At 40.0% G+C, this 17,149-nt stretch overlaps 1 protein-coding gene across 1 annotated transcript; it reads left to right on the forward strand.

Moving 5' to 3' along the window:
- The first annotated feature begins 12,001 nt into the window (after window positions 1–12,001).
- ARSJ (arylsulfatase family, member J) lies at window positions 12,002–13,995 on the forward strand. The gene is made up of 2 exons (XM_009585389.1): window positions 12,002–12,075; window positions 12,549–13,995. The coding sequence occupies exons 1-2, from the start codon at window positions 12,002–12,004 to the stop codon at window positions 13,948–13,950; spliced, it is 1,476 nt and encodes a 491-aa protein (XP_009583684.1). The 3' UTR covers window positions 13,951–13,995.
- The last annotated feature ends 3,154 nt before the right edge of the window (window positions 13,996–17,149 follow it).

The raw sequence follows: 17,149 nt of genomic DNA on the forward strand, positions 1-17,149 counted from the left end.
ATGATTCTGTGATTCTATGATTCTAATTTGGACAGAGCGCAAAGATAGCAACGCCAATCCATCTGGTACAGGAGCAGAAAACAGCCCTAGGAAGTACCAAGCCCCTGGCGTTGCGCTGCCTCGTCACGATCGGAGGCAGCTTGTGGGAGCTGAATCTCAGGGGCGTTTTCGTATTTGCTGCTGTTACAAGGGATGGGTTGCAGTGAGCTGGGCATGGTACCTGCTGTAGTTGTGTTCCTTTTGAGTTCCAACATACGGAGCTTTTAAGAGAAAGAAACTGATGACCACAATGTTTAAGGATAGGTGGGAAAAGAGTTCCATTTGTCTTCATACTTTTATTGCTTTACAGAAATTTGAAAATCCCTAAGGTAAGAAAAACATCGTGCTTTGAATACAGACACTTTACTTCCCTTTTTATGCCGTATTATACAGTATGTAATATCTCTGATGTGTTAGTTAAAAACTGTCACCGAAATGACTGGCAGCCCTGAAGCACTGCTCCCCACTCCTTCCTTCCTTTGCTACAAAAGCACACCTACATCTACATCCACTCAGATAACGGCAGCGAAAGCATTTCATTTCCATGTTGAAACTCCTCTGTGAATAAACAAAGATGTTTCATTTCCCCGTGTTGTCAATCAGGAACCTTTCATCTGGGACCCACGTTAATAAAATACTTCATTATCTTAATTTGGGAACTGCACACAGTGCCTTATTAACACCAGCCATTGTCTTAAGCAAAAATGGACTTGCATGTTGTGGTCAGTTCTGAAAAATGGATTTTAATACAATATTTCTCAAGTGAATCGGGAAGTAGAAAAGAAAATCCAGTAGTGCTAATAACAGTCTGAATTTAATGAGGCAGCAGGACCTAGTTCAGTAACCAGCAATACGTGACAGAATTCGTGCATAACTGCCAGTAATCGTAGTAAATAAGCAGATGCTTGTAAGTGCTGTGTTTTAACAAATCCAGTTACAAACTGGTTTTAGCATCAGGGTGATGCTCCTTTGCATCCTGCCAATGTTTTTTATCAGAAGACTAAAAAGCCCATGTTGAGCGCTAGCTGTGTTGTATGAGGGACGTAGTGCCATCCCTGCTTAAAGGGACGAGAAACACAAAGGACTAAGAAACTAATCTGAACGTGTCAGAAGGACAAAAGAATTAGAGGTCGGTTGCAATGCTCAGGCTGAAAACTGTGCGGAACCCAGAAGGAAGCGTGTCTCTTGGCTGCCAGCCCTCTGTTTCAAGTCAGGGTTATTCCTTTTGCTAACGATTCAGTGCCGCTGCTGCCGCCAGTAAATGTCAGCCCAGGAAACCATCTATGTTGTTGAAAAGTCAAAATGCATTTTTTTCTCAAATCCAGATAAAGCTGTTCTTCATATTATCAGGGCTGTAGCTTTTCTTGGAAAATTACTTCAGTTCTAGCAGAAGTTCTGGAGTGGCATGAAACGATTTCTGGCATGTGCCTATCCCGGGATACCTGTGGGGAAAACAGCGAAGGGCATCGTTATCTTGCTGACAAGAATGCTGGTGTTAAAGATCTTAAACAGGAGGTGGCTGGGTGGGCATTGCAGTCTGCGTAAAACTTAAAGTTATGCCACTTAAGTGGATTAAGTGGATTGCGCACTCTCGCTTTTTCAGTTTTGAATAACAGCTTATCATTTAATATGCAACTGATGTGTCAGCAGTATCAATTACAAGTGTCTAGAAATGTGTAATTAAGCTTTAAACATAAATGCTCAGCTATATCGCATTGCTCTAGGTGGATATCCTGCTACGTTGAAGTGCTGTGTGATATATGGGAGATGAAGGAAGAGATAATAATTTCCTTTTGATGCAAACATACATGTTTTAAAATAATGTTATACGATAGACCGCATTAAGCAGAACAAATAGAATAGCAAAGTTGAGATGAAACAGAAATAATCATCCAAGAATATTTTTTAATTAATCAGCATTCACAATGCATCTCTACACTAGCAAAGGGGTTTCATGCATTAATTCGGGGACTCATTTTGACATTTTGATGACACTGAGCAAAAATTTATCTAAAAGAGTATTCAGTTGAAATTGATGGAATTGATCCTTCTATTTAAGTAGCTACATATTGATTAAGAGGGCTAGAATCTGTTCTCTCTTTCCTGTAATAGGTGCTTTGAGACAGTTGAGCTTGAGACATATCATAGAGCAGGATAATAGCAATATTCCAAATACTAAAGAGAGATTGTGGCCATTACCACTTGATTAGCATACTCTCAATAATAATTTCTCTCTAATTTTAAATTAGAGTCTTAAAGACTCATCTAAGGTTTCAAAAGAAACTTAATGGCCTATGATATACTTAAGCTTAATAGAGCGATGAAACGATGACATTCTCCAATGTCACACTCAGAAATGGTATGTTTATGTAATGGTTAATAGGAAATTATACCTTTCACAAAGTTTGGATGTTGTGTGAAGGTATCTGAAACACTTGAGATGTCTCTGAAGCTCCGAATAATCCTGATTTTTTTCAATGTCATAATGTTCTTTAATTATAAAGCAATTATCTCTCTCAAATGATACCATATCAAACCATGATACGGTAGTTGTTAACCTGTATTTTACATCTTGTCATTTTGTCCTCAGTCATCCTTGCTGTCAATTCAAGGTCATTTTACAGCATTTAGATTGATACAGACATATATATGAATATATGGATATATGAATAATACATAAGGACAATATTAATTCAGAAATAGTAATAAATGGTCAAAAAGGGTACTTTAATTAAAGTGTAAGGTAAGAAAATAACTGTTTGGCTGCTACCTTAAGGACTGCTATCAAGACATCTTATGAAAGATGTCTTCTTATGAAAGGCAACCATATAATCAATATCTTTCACGTCCCTTAGGTGCATCCACTGAATAAATTCTCCTTATATAAAGATGAACTAATTTTCCTAAACCGTCACAGAATTATGAGTTTCAACCTTGAAATTTTTAGCTGAAAAATATTTCACACGAGTACGTGGCAATTGTGTTTGGTTTTTTTTTCTGGTCATGTAAAAATGCCTACGTTATTACCAATTAATGTATTCTTCTAGGCAAAATGCTTCAACGAGACACGTTGAAATTTACCCGATCTGTAAGAATGACTATATTAATAGCATCTGAGATGGTATTCTCTCCAGCACAGCCGTGAACACACAGGTTAAAACGAAGGCCACTTTTACACACTTCCAATGCTCAGGAGTTACGTGCTGCAGCACAGGGAACAACCTTTACAAACTGGTATGTGCCGTGTCCCTGTTCTGACATGCTGGTCTTGCTCCAGCCTCGCCCAGTGCTTGCAACAGGGTCCGCAGACCAGTTTTGGAAGTACCCGAGGCGGGAATTGTTCTGCCTGTCAATTTATGGCTGTTAGACTCCATTTCTTTCACTTTCTTCTGTTTTTCCGCCTGTAAAAATGACTGAAGCAGGACTAAAAAAATCATCTCTTACTAATGAATTGGTTTTCCTTTGCCATTTGCTTGCCTTAACTTCAGAGAAATACGCAGGGACAGTCTGTTTATGTGAGCTTCTCTTCTTGCCAGCGTAGCGCCAGTGTACTCCTGAACTCACAGCAGTGCATTTCTTTTCCTTGTAACATGTTGATGAGGTGCAATATCCGATGGGATCTATTTTTGCTGAGAGCCCAGAATTTGGTGGCAATGTCTGGATTTGTGGTTGGCACGCAAAATATTTAGTCAAATCGGTTTCTTGTCATGTCGCTTACATGTAGACACGAAACCGAGAGCGCCGATTATGCAATCGCACATTTTTTCCCCTTTTTTTCTAAATGAATAACATTCAGTGATAAAGTTGGAAGCGTTGTGCTCTGTTTCCACAGCTGCAGCGAACTCGGAGCAGAGAAAACAATAGCTGCATATACACATATGCATTCCAGCTGCTGCCGACTCCCACGTTCTCCTTCATCCTTTTTGTCCTCCCATTTGAGCAGATAAATTGTCTCAGTGACAGGGAAGGTTAGTAGCGGATATGCTGCCAGTTTAATAACGTTTTGTAAAAAATAGGAATTAGTGTATGAAAATACTAATTAGAACTTAATTTGTGGGGTGATTTAAAGTTGAAACTTCTGCTTGAGTTTCATTATATGATTTTTATTTTTCCCTGCACTGAGCCCTTGCAACCAGGGCGAGTAACCCCGAGGAAACGCAGATAAAGGTTTCTGTTTCTTTTCTCTCCCCTTTTCTCTTCTTTTCTCTGCTTGGTTCCACAGTCAGCTCTTTTTCCTCTAAAGCCAGCAACTCCAGAGACAAGGGTTTCTTTCCGGCTGTTCGCCAAGCTCTGCCTCGCTCCTGGGGTGCCAGTTGCCTCAGCGGGAGTTGGGAAGATAAAAGAGAGCGTATCCTTGAGATGCAAAATTGGTCAGAATATAGAGCCACAAAGAACGACGTGTTCTGGCTTGGTTCTCCAGCTTTCCAGCAGCGGGGTCCGTCGCTGTGCCGGGGCTTCTGAACCACCACAAGGAGCTCACTGGAAGTCCCTCTGGTTCTTGCCATTGATAAATGTTTATTTTTGTTAATGTAACTCTGGGTGGCATTTCTAGGTGCCGGATGATAAAAATACATTCGCAGTATAAGCGATATAGCGGTGTAAGGACGTTATTCAAATGACCGAATGTCAGGGCTTGCATGAGATCAGAATTTCCAAATGATTTTGAGGTTGAGTCAATGCATCAAAATCCAAATGGCATTTGGTTAAACAAGGATACCTCAGCTCCTGTAGGTCCTTGGAAAAAGGTAATTGGAACAAAACTGTAACATTATTAGCCCATGAATAAATCGCTACTTTTTTTTTTTCTTTTCCTGTATTTGATGGGAGAGCCTTAGCTGATTTAAAAACACAACCCCCCACCACCACCACCCCCCAAAAACCTGAAAGTAGGGCAAGATTCAGAATCTTTCAAGTGAAATGTTTGCAGTAGCAGTGCCAGAGTGATAAAACAGTAAATAATTTGAGTTAGACATTTTATGTAAACACTTGGTTTAGAAGTGGATATTTTTCGGCTCTGATTTATAAGCACATAAAAATTCAAGGAATAGAGCTGAGGATGAAATGAATGTGTGTATATCTGCGTGGGAAAACTTCAGTTTTGTTTTATCTGGGCCGAGACAGTGAAAGTCTGCAAAGGTTTAGAGTTCACATTTAGTCTTTAATGTTGCATTTGCTTCTCTGATCCATCTACGCTCATAACCTGCCTCCGCCCCCCAAATCTAAAGTTATAAGCTAGAAGATAAAAATGCTTAAATGATAGATTCATAGAGTTTTTTCTGGCATACGTTTAACATTGACAGAAGACTTGAGCAGAGAAAACGTTCTGATGGGGCTTGTTCAGATTCACCCGGGCTTCCCTGCCCGTGCACCTCTGTTTCTTTCCCAAGGAAAGCAGGAAACCCGAGGCAGAGACCTGCACCCAGGTCTCAGCCCAGCCTGCGTTCAGCATTCAGTCAGTTGAATAGTGGGGAACCAGGACTATGGGGACCAGGGGGATCATGCCCACTTCAGAAAATGGACAGTCTTTGCCTCCCTCAAATTTCTAAAAAAAATTAAGCAGTGTTGGTTAGGCTGTGGCACAGTATTCTGCGTGTCATTTGCTGCAGCAGAGCACATTTGAACCCTCCAGCCATAACTCATACCCCAGTGAAAAACTGCCTCCATACTCAGGTAATAAATCTTTGCTGCTCTTTTTTCTACAGGGAGATACTCTTCTCTAAGTCATGCATCCACTGTCTCAGAGAAGTAACTCCTTAGCTGTAGTACCATTTGCACGTATCACTAAAAGAATTTCATATCTAATTCAAACCACTGGGACAATATTGTAGATGTGCAGAATATCTTACCCACAATCTTACGCAGGTGGAAAAATAGGCAGCATAAGCCAATACATCCTTTCTACCCTTAATTCATACTGTTCAGCAAAAGGGTACGTTTTGTGACAGATCATGTTCTGTAGAAGGCGTTTCCTTCACTCCTTAGTGTTGTTCAGAATTTTAACCGGGACAAAATGCTGCGCGGCTGACTTGAGAGTTATTTCCATACCTATAGCAACACTCATGTTCATGGCACAAACTTTGATTGCTTACTTTGGTCCTGTTTCAGCCAACTACCTGGCTGAAATCACATTCTTATTTAAACTGTGCGTTGAACTGAAGCCTTAGCTGTAACTTTACTTTGGAACCAAGTATCTAGCCAGAACTTAGGGCAGAAAAAACCACTTTCCCTGTGCTGCTGCATAGCTGCTATTTTTGAAAGACGAACTGTAACTTGTACAGTATAGGCTCAAGGCTCCTCAAGATTGTTTCTGAGAAAACTATATTGCCTGAAAACCAAAACTTTTATGCTAGCATTTAGAAAACGTATCACATGGAATAGTACAGAGTTGCCATAGACCATCGATACTGAAGAAATGTGATCGATGGAGTTTAGTCTTGTTTAGGACGGGTATTCTTGGTACCGCAACAAACGCGGAGGTGCCTACTGCCTGCTTTTGCCCTCATGGAAGCATGATAAGTGGAAATTAGCAAAGGCAAGACTTGTCATCCATCTCTAAGTTAGGAAAAGACCGAAAATAAAAAAGACGTGAAAATTTAGACAACATTTTGCTTATCAGTAAGTTTACTTAATACAAAATGAGAAAGAAGCGCTGCGGCTACAGGCTGTGGCTTTCCTTGTCGTCAGTCTGAAGGGACTATGAATTGATACTCGCTGACTGCTTTGCAGCAATTCATGTCAGGCTGCGATAGGTTTATTTGCATCTCATTTAAATCAGCTTAACTCTGTCTCTCTGCCCCAGTGTCTCTTGTATCAACCTGCCCCTTTTCCAGCTTTACTCTCTGATTTTAATTTTAAAAACCTTAGCAGATTCAGCATAAAACATTTCAGTTTTGTGGCAAGGATATCTGATGCAAAAACCGTATTTGCGTGATTCTTTCATGTCGGTCCATGTGTGATCAGGAACTTTCCATCTCTCTGCCACGCTCTTCACCAGCCTGTTTGGAGGGCTGAAAGCAGAAGAGCTTCTGGACAGCTTCTTTCTCCCAGGCAAGCATCTTACAGAGCTCAAAACAACTTCGAGGTAAATAAGAGTAAACATATCTGCCCCAAGTAACCGCTTTTTCAAACGATTAGAGTTTGTGGACTCCATGCTAAAGCCTCAGTCCACTATAAAGAAGTCTTTATTGTATCTGTTTTCTCTTACTGGTCATTGAGTCCTGCTTCTAATGATTTGCTGGCAGCAAGTGGGATGTTGGGGTTTTTTCCTCCCCACTAACTTGAACCTCCGAGGACTAGGAACCTCCAAGCAAAAAATGTCACCGATTTCTATATTCTTTACTCATCTGGAATAGCTATATTTCTAACTGTTGTGTTATACAAACAGTTTCAGGTAAGATGTCAAAGACTGTTCTTTAGCAGTCCCTAAGACTACTTTGTAGACTGGTATCTACTTGCTGTATTTTATTATTTTTAACAAGGAAATGCATAATCATCAATAATGATCCCATTAATTAATGTAGCATGCATACCTCAGTGCTATCGCTCTGTTTGCAACTCCTTCTGGCAATTTTTTTTTTCTTTTAATTTAAAATACTCTTTTCTAAGTCCTAGGCTAGAGTTTATTACTTTTAAAATTGAGAAAAAATTTGTGACATATCCTGAGCTATGCAAGCATAATAAAAATACATTTTCCACATGTACTAACTAGAACTGTGCTAGCAAAGTTCCTGAAGTTAGAAACTTCAAACTGTGCTGCTTTGTTAATCTTCAGTGAGCCTTAAAAGAATCTCAGTTTGAAGACAATTAAATGCAGTATTTTAAAATTATGAAAGCTTAAAATCAATAGTTTTGTACAGGCACATTACAAAATTAGAACCATCCCAGCTTCTTTCTCAGTGCAGAACCCACCCTGAAGTTAAGGGGGAAAATACTCAATAGAAAACTCCGTAGGGAAACTTTTTTTTAAGGAAAACTGGTTTGGCCTACATATGTTTAAGACTGCATAAGCATCATGGGGATGTGAGGCATGCCAGGAGAATCTCTTCTACTGCGCAGACCTTAAGTCTTGCTCTCTGCTTCAGGGGAATAGTAGTGAAAATGTGCAAAGATTACTGTCATTGATCCACTTCTCTGCTTTGGTTTGCTCTCCAGATGAGAACTGGGAAACTAATTTAGCTTTACTATGGACATCAGAGGGGGAAATTAAGCCTCCAAATGTTAATGCATTCCTCAAGCTCAGGTCAAATTGACTTTAGTGTCCCCGTGGTGATGTACATCCACAAAGACTCTGGCACTTGAACGTACAGTTGACCTTTAACAACTTAATGGTCTCTGCACTTTGAGACTGAAGGTAGGAGTAATGTAAAAGCCACTGGCTTAGCTCTGTGTCTTTCTAGATTATAACAGGAAGGGAAATCATGTTGGAAAGCAGTATCATGAGCTCAAACTCAGGGTGGAAGATTTATTTGTTTATTTATTTGTGTATTTATTTATTTTAAGAAACCTCTGAAATATTTCTCTCAGCATCCAAGAAGCAGAGGACCTATGAAGTCATCAAGATACTCCCACTGGGAGTCCGTTGCTTTAAAGTTTCCGCTACGAACAAGTAAACAAAGCGGTGTAGCAGTCAACCACCATTAAACAGCTGCCTTAGCTGGAACAGTTATCACAGTGTTTTTACTGTAAACATCTGAACAACTTCCACACTAGTAAAATAGAGATAAGAGCAGAAAATGCACAAAGAAGAGCCATCCCCATGTAGTGAGGATGAATTAACTTTCAATATGCATATTATTAGCTAAACATTTCACGTAAATTTGACTTAGTTCCTTGTTCTGCAAATTTCGAATTTCAGGTATGTAATAGAGACAGCCATGATCTAGAAACTTGGAGGGGTAGGGAAAAAGAGAGCATAGAACCTGAGTATAAAGTATTCGCAAGTCTTGAATCCTATACTTTGTACAGAATATTATCAGTCTATTACCTTTATGTAAATACTGCCCATAAAGGTCAAAGTCTAAAAAACTTTGAAATTAGATTCTGTGGCCTGTCAGCATTTGCTTATATTTAACTGGTTACTAGTGGTGTAATTATCATAATGAATTCCATACTATTCATGATCGTTACTTGCTTTCTGCATTTGGGATTAAATTCAACCAGTTTATTCTAAAGAATTAGCTAATCTTGTGGTAGAAAGCGATGAAGTCTATAGAACGTATTTCACAGACATTTCATGGCAGTTAGTGAGCTTGTGAGTTTATCTTCTAGAGAACTCCCCCTAAATCAGCATCTGCCTCTTATTTCCTTTATGTTTTGCCTTGTTCGGTTTTTTCTTCTCTTGCACTAAATAGCTTCAAAACAGTAACGTTGAGACACTTTTCTTATTGCTATTAATGCCATTTACTTCCATGTAATCACTGTCTTTTGCTCAGATTACTTTGTTTTCCCATGAATGGTCTGCAAGTCCTTTGAAAACAAAATACTTTCACTGAAAAAGTAATATCGGCACATAATGGATCAATTAGGAAGGCATGTGGCTCAGAAAAGTGAACAACTCTTGACCATTTTTGTAATAGTGAAGAATATTCTGATAATTAGAGGTTGATATTTCTTTGAAACATTCTACAGTTGAAATATTTTTACGTAAAATTGATGATTTTGCGGATCCCTTTTCACATGAATATAAAACCCCCTATCTAATTGTATGTGTGCATGTACGTATACGGAGAAGCATCGCTCTGCCATAAATAGCATACACACACACATATGGGAAACACACCAAAGTCTCATGAAAAAAGACAGCAGCAGAGAATTGAAGCAGGACTGCTGTATGTGCGTTGTAGCCAGCATATTGAATAACTTACTGAAGGCACTGCCGAAATGAGATGCATTGCTGTACGCCAGATATTTTCCTAAGAAGAATACGTATAACTCAGGCTAATTCTTGATTTCGTTCAGTATTTGTCAGATTAACAGTGTAGGAATTTCATGCTTGGATAGATAATTGAAAAGCCCTAGCTGGGGAATCTGCGTGTTGTTTATGAATTCTTTGTGAGAATTAACTTTGTATGGATATCATACTTTCTGTGTAGGCTTTGTCAAGAGGCAGATTGGTTTGCAACGTGTCACAAATTCTGTCGCCCGTTCCCCCCAGGCTCAGCTTCTGTGTCGAGAAGGCTGGAAGGATCTCTATAACAACAACATCGCCTTAGAGAAAATTCTGACTTCCAGCAAAATTAGCTTATCGGGGGAGAAACTGTCCGCCTGGGACTGGGGGTTGATCTCAAGATAGAGGAGGCGGTCAACGTTTAAGAAAGCAGACGCTATTTACTAAAATAGCAGGGTGGGGGCAAGGACTTTTTCAGTTGGATCAAGTAAGGGGAATTTACTGAAAGAGTTTAACAAGATGGAGGAAAGAGAAGGGGAAGGAATTTGAATGTCTTGTGAACAAAGTTTCCTGAGGACTCTCAAAGATGGAGTGAACTGAAGTATGGGCCATTAGCCACCGTGGTTTCCTTACTGTAGTTTACCTGTTTTAAAAGGAGAAGAATATTATGCTTGAATCACGGGAAAGATGTGGGTATTTGTGTGCGCGTGAGATTTCTTTCACAAAAGCAAAGTGTAGATCCCAGAAACCCGTAATTTTGAGAGTACGCTTTAACTACTGCAGTATCTCCTGTGTCAGCACCAGCTGGTGAGTTTGGGGACAATTGGCTGGGAGGGCTCCAGATCCACAAACTGGTCCCAGAAACAATGCTCTCGAAAAGTGCCAGGGAGACAAAGCAAAGCAGCAGCGCTGCAGTGTGCTGAGCACAGGCTGGCTTAAAGCAGAGGAGCGCAACACCCAAAGCTTCTGCAATAAATTAGTTGGACTAGAGCTTCTGGTTCTGTGGAAATAAGTTCAAGAACAAAATGGGAGTTACACAATTATTACAGATTGGCAGGCATTAAAGACATCTATGGTGCCTTCTAAGATCTTGGCCAGGAAGACATCATATAAAAGCAGACTTTAAGTTATTTATGGACAGGCAGAGCCTAATGGTTTTAATTTTCGGGATAGCTCAGGAGGCCAATCAAATTGGCAATACAGGCAGAATGTGTCAGGAAGTCCCAACTCCTACTACCACAAATTCATAAAAAAGTGTTTTTGGGAAAGATTCACAGTATTGGTGGACCTAGCTGTTCTATTCATGACTGAGAATTTAATCTATTCTCACACTCAGGGAGAAGTCGTCTTTGGTTTACAGTGTGCTGTAAGATTTTATTTTTTAGCGTCAAACTGATATAAATGGATTTGTCCTTGATTTTTGATTCTTACTACTGCCCATGCTGAATTCATTTTCTAATCATATGGAGGCCATATGTATTCTTTACACATAGACTGTACTGCACTGCAGAATTTATTATCCTATCCTTTAAATATACTGCTGTTACATGCCCAAAGTCCAGCGTATTTACATGCTGTAGATACGCTTACCACTAGCAAATTATGAGGCATTGTAAAAACTGTATTTATCCACGTAATTTTCTATAATCATTGTTAAATCGGGACATGTGAAAGCTTTCTGTGGAGGAAAAAAAAGTACCTCAGAATATCTGTGCTCCTGTATATATAGGTATTTTGACTAGCTCCGTTCATGGAGGGAAACGTTTCATCGAACAGATAGGCAAGGACAGAAGATGACTGCTGAGCAAGAGATCCAGTGATGAAATTATCACTTCCTTTGGAGCGGTCGCTCATAAACCTAAAAAAAGCATATGCGTCCTTGAGTTTTGGCCAGGACATTTGCCGTCCACGCACACTTACGCCTCTTACTCAGGAGCTAAATGCCAGAGCATGGGACTGTAGGTGTTCCAGGAGAGAGCAGAGCCAGGCCCCATCATGTGCATGCTGACGACTGACTCAGTTCTTATAATATTAGTAATATCTCTGCTAAGTCATAGCCCGTATGCATATCGCGTGATGGATGAGCAGAAAACAGACCGTCGGGCTTTCAGTATCGCGCGTGCCGTGAGAGCTGGTCCCGAGCCACTGCTGTAGGACTCGTTGGTGCTCAGGAAACACAACGCAATCGTTCTGCTTTCTAGGGTGTGTGTTATACGTAAGGGATACCGTAAAGGTCTGTGAGTTTGAGGGCTAGCTTTAAAGTAGGAGTGCCCAAACAATGGTTTGACACTGCTCACAGCTACAAGGAAATGAAAACATTAAAAACGAGGCCAGCAGGGAGAGAAGCGTGTGATGCTGCTGCGTCATCTTGCTTGGGCACTGCTGTTGCCCACTGGCCAAGGAGGTGGGGGAACCGCAAAAAAGAAACAGATGCCGTTCTCCTGTTTCAGCAGATTTAATAGTATGACCTCGTTAGTTTTTGACATACGCGCTTCAAAATAGTCCCAGAGCGAATTGCTGCATGCGTAGGAATATTTTCTGTTACAGTTTTGCGCATGGGTGTCCACGCCTGAGCATTTCTTTCCCCCCGCTCCCCTGATGCCTGTCTCCTCCCTGCCTCCAGGTACCAGATACACACCGGCCTCCAGCACTCCATTATACGGCCAACCCAGCCCAACTGCTTACCTCTGGATAACGTCACGCTACCTCAGAAGCTGAAGGAGGTTGGTTATTCGACGCACATGGTTGGCAAATGGCACTTGGGGTTTTATCGCAGAGAATGCATGCCCACGCAGAGAGGATTTGACACTTTCTTCGGCTCGCTCTTAGGCAGCGGCGACTATTACACTCACTTCAAATGTGACGGCCCTGGGATATGCGGCTATGACCTGTACGAGAACGACAACGCAGCTTGGGATCACGACAACGGCATCTACTCGACGCAGATGTACACACAAAAAGTACAACAAATCTTAGCTTCTCATAACCCTAGGAAACCTATCTTCTTATATATTGCTTACCAAGCTGTTCATTCACCCCTTCAGGCACCAGGCAAGTATTTTGAACATTATCGATCGATAAATAACATCAACAGGCGAAGATATGCTGCGATGCTAGCTTGTTTGGATGAAGCCATAAACAACGTAACCCTCGCTTTAAAGAAGTATGGTTACTATGAGAACAGCATTATCGTATATTCTTCAGATAATGGTGGGCAGCCAATGGCCGGAGGAAGTAACTGGCCTCTCCGAGGAAGCAAAGGGACCTACTGGGAAGGAGGTATCCGCGCTGTTGGGTTTGTCCATAGCCCCCTTCTGAAAAACAAAGGGTCTGTGTGCAAGGAGCTTGTGCACATCACAGACTGGTTCCCCACTTTGATCACACTGGCAGAAGGGCAGATCGATGAAGATATCCAGCTGGATGGCTATGATATATGGGAAACCATTAGCGAAGGCAGACGTTCTCCGCGGGTAGACATCTTACACAACATTGACCCGATTTACACCAAAGCCAAAAATGGGTCCTGGGCAGCTGGCTATGGGATCTGGAACACTGCGATTCAGTCTGCCATCAGAGTGAATCATTGGAAACTACTGACGGGAAATCCGGGATATAGCGACTGGGTACCTCCACAGGCCTTCAGTAACGCGGGCCCCAACCGCTGGCACAATGAACGCGTTTCTTGGTCAGCTGGCAAAACAGTGTGGCTTTTCAACATAACCGCTGATCCCTATGAACGAGTGGACCTCTCTGCAAGGTATCCAGATGTAGTGAAGCAGTTGTTGCGGAGGCTTTCACAGTTCAATAAGACTGCGGTTCCTGTTCGATACCCGCCTAAGGACCCTCGGAGTAACCCAAAGCTGAATGGAGGAGTCTGGGGTCCGTGGTTTAAGGAGGACGAGAAGAAAAAGAAATCAGATAAAAATAAAGGTGTGAATAAGCAAAAGAAGAACAAGAACAAGAAAAAAGCAAATCGGAAAAAAGGGCAATCGTTACACTGCCGTTCACGTCTTGCTGGTGGATAGACTCTAAGCACGCTCTTTTGCCAAGTCGAAGTCAGCTTGGCCCAACTTTCTTGAACTTCTGACAGAACTAGAAATGCTGAAATACTAGAAATGCTAGCTCTGCACTATGGATGAAAGTTGTCATCTTTTATTATTTTCTCTGATTTCACCAGCACAAGATATCTCAACACTCTGCTTGAGTCTACGTAAACGTCCACGTGACAAACTTTCTCCTCTACAGGATGAATGGTGCTCACCCATCACAGCTACATTCCAGATGACTACGGCGATAACACCTAATTTCAGTAAACTCATTTTTCACGGACAAACGGTGGTTCCTTGCCTAAATCAGTTGGAATATTTGGAGAGTACGGAGATGTTAATGGCAGATGTTCTCAAACTGACAGATGATTCGTAGAGAGAAAGGAAGAACAAAACTCGAGAGCCTCTGTGGGTCAGAAAGTGTCAGTCACCAACCTATGACATTTTTTGCTACAACACAGCAAAAACATGAAGCCACCAGAGTAACTTTTTAGATGTTCTGGGGAGGGGGGCATGATAGGAGGAAAGCTGCTTTAAATTAGACTTTGTCTGTCTTACATAAATCAGAAATATTTTTAAAACTTCTTAGATGTGCTCAGCTTCCCCCATTTGTAGGAAAACCAGAAGGTTATTATTCAACCCACATGAACAGCTAGCACACGCCATGTATAATTTATTATAGGCATAGACAAAAACACATCACCAAAGTGAATGTAATATTTAAACACTTTAAGATAACTATACAACAGTACGTAAAAGACATAATTTATTTTACAGCACAATACTTACTTCTCTTCCATTAAAACTTTAATTACTGGGTGATGCAAGGTATCCCTTTAGGTGCTAGGGTCGTTTGGTTTTTTCTTCCTTTGATTTTTAATTTTATTTCCACTATATCATTCAGAGTTTTATTTAACAGATCCGTATCCTCAGAGTACTGTAAATCAAGAAAATACTGTATACACTGCTAGGATGAGAAAGGAGAATGATTCAGGTGCATCGTTTCATTATGTATTTGCCTCCAATTATTTTGAATGTAACAAAGTGATTATTTTAGTAGTCATGTGAATATTGTTCAGTTTCTGTACAGAAGCTAGGCCATCTTTATATTTGGGGGGAAAATTCTACTTTAAACCTTTTATTTATGTATCTATTAAAATAGTTTATTTTTATGGCACTCATAAAAGCAGTCTGCCTCTTTTTTGCATCAAAGATAGCAATTCTTCCTTTTTTATTTTAAACGAACTAAATAAGCTTTTTTATTACTATTATTTTTGGTGCACGGATGATTTTGTGACATTTCACTTCTGAAACAGAATTTCTACTTCCAATATGTGTATAGTTTGAGACATGATTCAAACTTTGCCCTTTTCCAAGGTGTCTGCATGGATGATTAATGGATGTACTGACTGCATATTCTTGGTGATCTGTGATAATTGATACAATACATATGCACATGTAAGTTTCAAGATGAATTATATTAAGTAAAATTGATGATTCATTTGTTAAATAGCTATAACATATTTTGGTGAAATTTAAAATAAGCATGCTTTTCAACTACATCTCACTTGACTCAGAAATCACATTTATATAAACGGATGACAGTTGAAAAATTAAACATTCGTAAAATCGGTGCACGCTAAAATCTGAATCGTGTCCAATGCTCCAACACCCCCTGACCTTTTTTGAAAAGAAGCTAACTGCAGACATATGCTGCCAAAACCTAGTAAATTGTGTATTTTCAGCTATAAAGCAGAATAAAGCTGTCATTAACGGAAACTTAGAAACAAGTTAGTCATATTTTAGAGTTACTTTTGTAATGAATATACTGGGGAGAAGATAGAAATGGACTTCTTGAATAGTTACCTAGAAATAATAATTACAAAAGGATGATGTGCATCTGCCTAAGTTTTTAATATTGGCACTGTTGTTTTTCATATTGTGTGGTCCTTAAGAGGACTAATTAATTTTCTTAGAAATCTGCCTAGCTTTACTGAAGATCCAGACTATTCAATGAGTAATCAGGAACTCAAATGTTCTCTAATTTCTCACTTCTTTTTTTTAAACGTACCATTGATGTCCTTAAAAGAAATGATAATAACGTCTTGAGATATTATACTCCAAAATGTGATGTATAAGATTCATGTCTTTGAGAAAATACATGCCTTTTTTGTCTTTGAGAAAAAGTGGGACTTGATAAGTTAGTCTGGATCAGCTATCAATACACAGGTATATGTACAAATTGGACAAATGTAGAAATGATGACTTTTTATGATGTACCTTTTCTAGTTTGGGACAGAATCTACATTTCAGTAATAGACATTAGGAGAGAAGTGAAGGAAGCAGGAACTGATTTTGAAACATTATACTGTCTAGTTTACAACTTAACACATAAATCATGACGTTTATGTTTGAAATACCCGTGTTGCACACCGAGTTCAGCATGAGAAAGAAATAGTAACGTTTTTGACTTTCCAAGGTCATTGAAAAAAGGCCAAAATCAGATGTGTAAGCTAAACTATACATAAAGAAGGACTAAGATATTTTAATTTGTTTTGGCGTAATAGAAACAAGGCACTGTAATAAAGTGTTACCCTCATAGAATCAATGATCGCCCTTTTCCATGAAAGTTTTATGGTTGCTTTGGCTTTTGTCGGACTGAAGCAACCAGAGAGCATTATTCTCTGACAACATTTTATTCTATAATTATTTATATCTGTTCTCTCTCAGGCAAAATGGGAGTCCTAGAAAGTAACCGGTGCAAAACAGAACAGTGGATCGGTTCTTGCATGCCTGTATATGAAAGAAATGTGCCACAAGAGTAAGTGTTTGTAGAGCACGCAATGGGAGTATGTTTTCTAAGGCTGCACTGGCTCTTAGTTAGGCTGATTCCCCCTTGAAATTAATACTCTGATCTGGTATAGGGCAAAAGTTGGATTTAGAGTGGGTTAGAAAATACTCACAATTTGGAAGCCTTCCTGAATCTTCTGAAAAGATCCCGATGTGAAAATACCGTGTTGCAATTTCCCTGCCTACTCTCATGCAATACTACTTTTTTCACTCCAACAATACATTGGTCTCTAGTTTTTGGTGATACCGCATAGCTCTCAAACCTGACTTTCTGTTTACAGAGTTGTAAGTAGTTCATACGCTCTCACAGCAGGATTTCACAAGTTAT

The sequence above is a fragment of the Fulmarus glacialis genome, unplaced genomic scaffold (genome assembly GCF_000690835.1).
Source record: "Fulmarus glacialis isolate BGI_N327 unplaced genomic scaffold, ASM69083v1 scaffold2349, whole genome shotgun sequence".
In the NCBI taxonomy this organism is placed as follows: Eukaryota; Metazoa; Chordata; class Aves; order Procellariiformes; family Procellariidae; genus Fulmarus; species Fulmarus glacialis.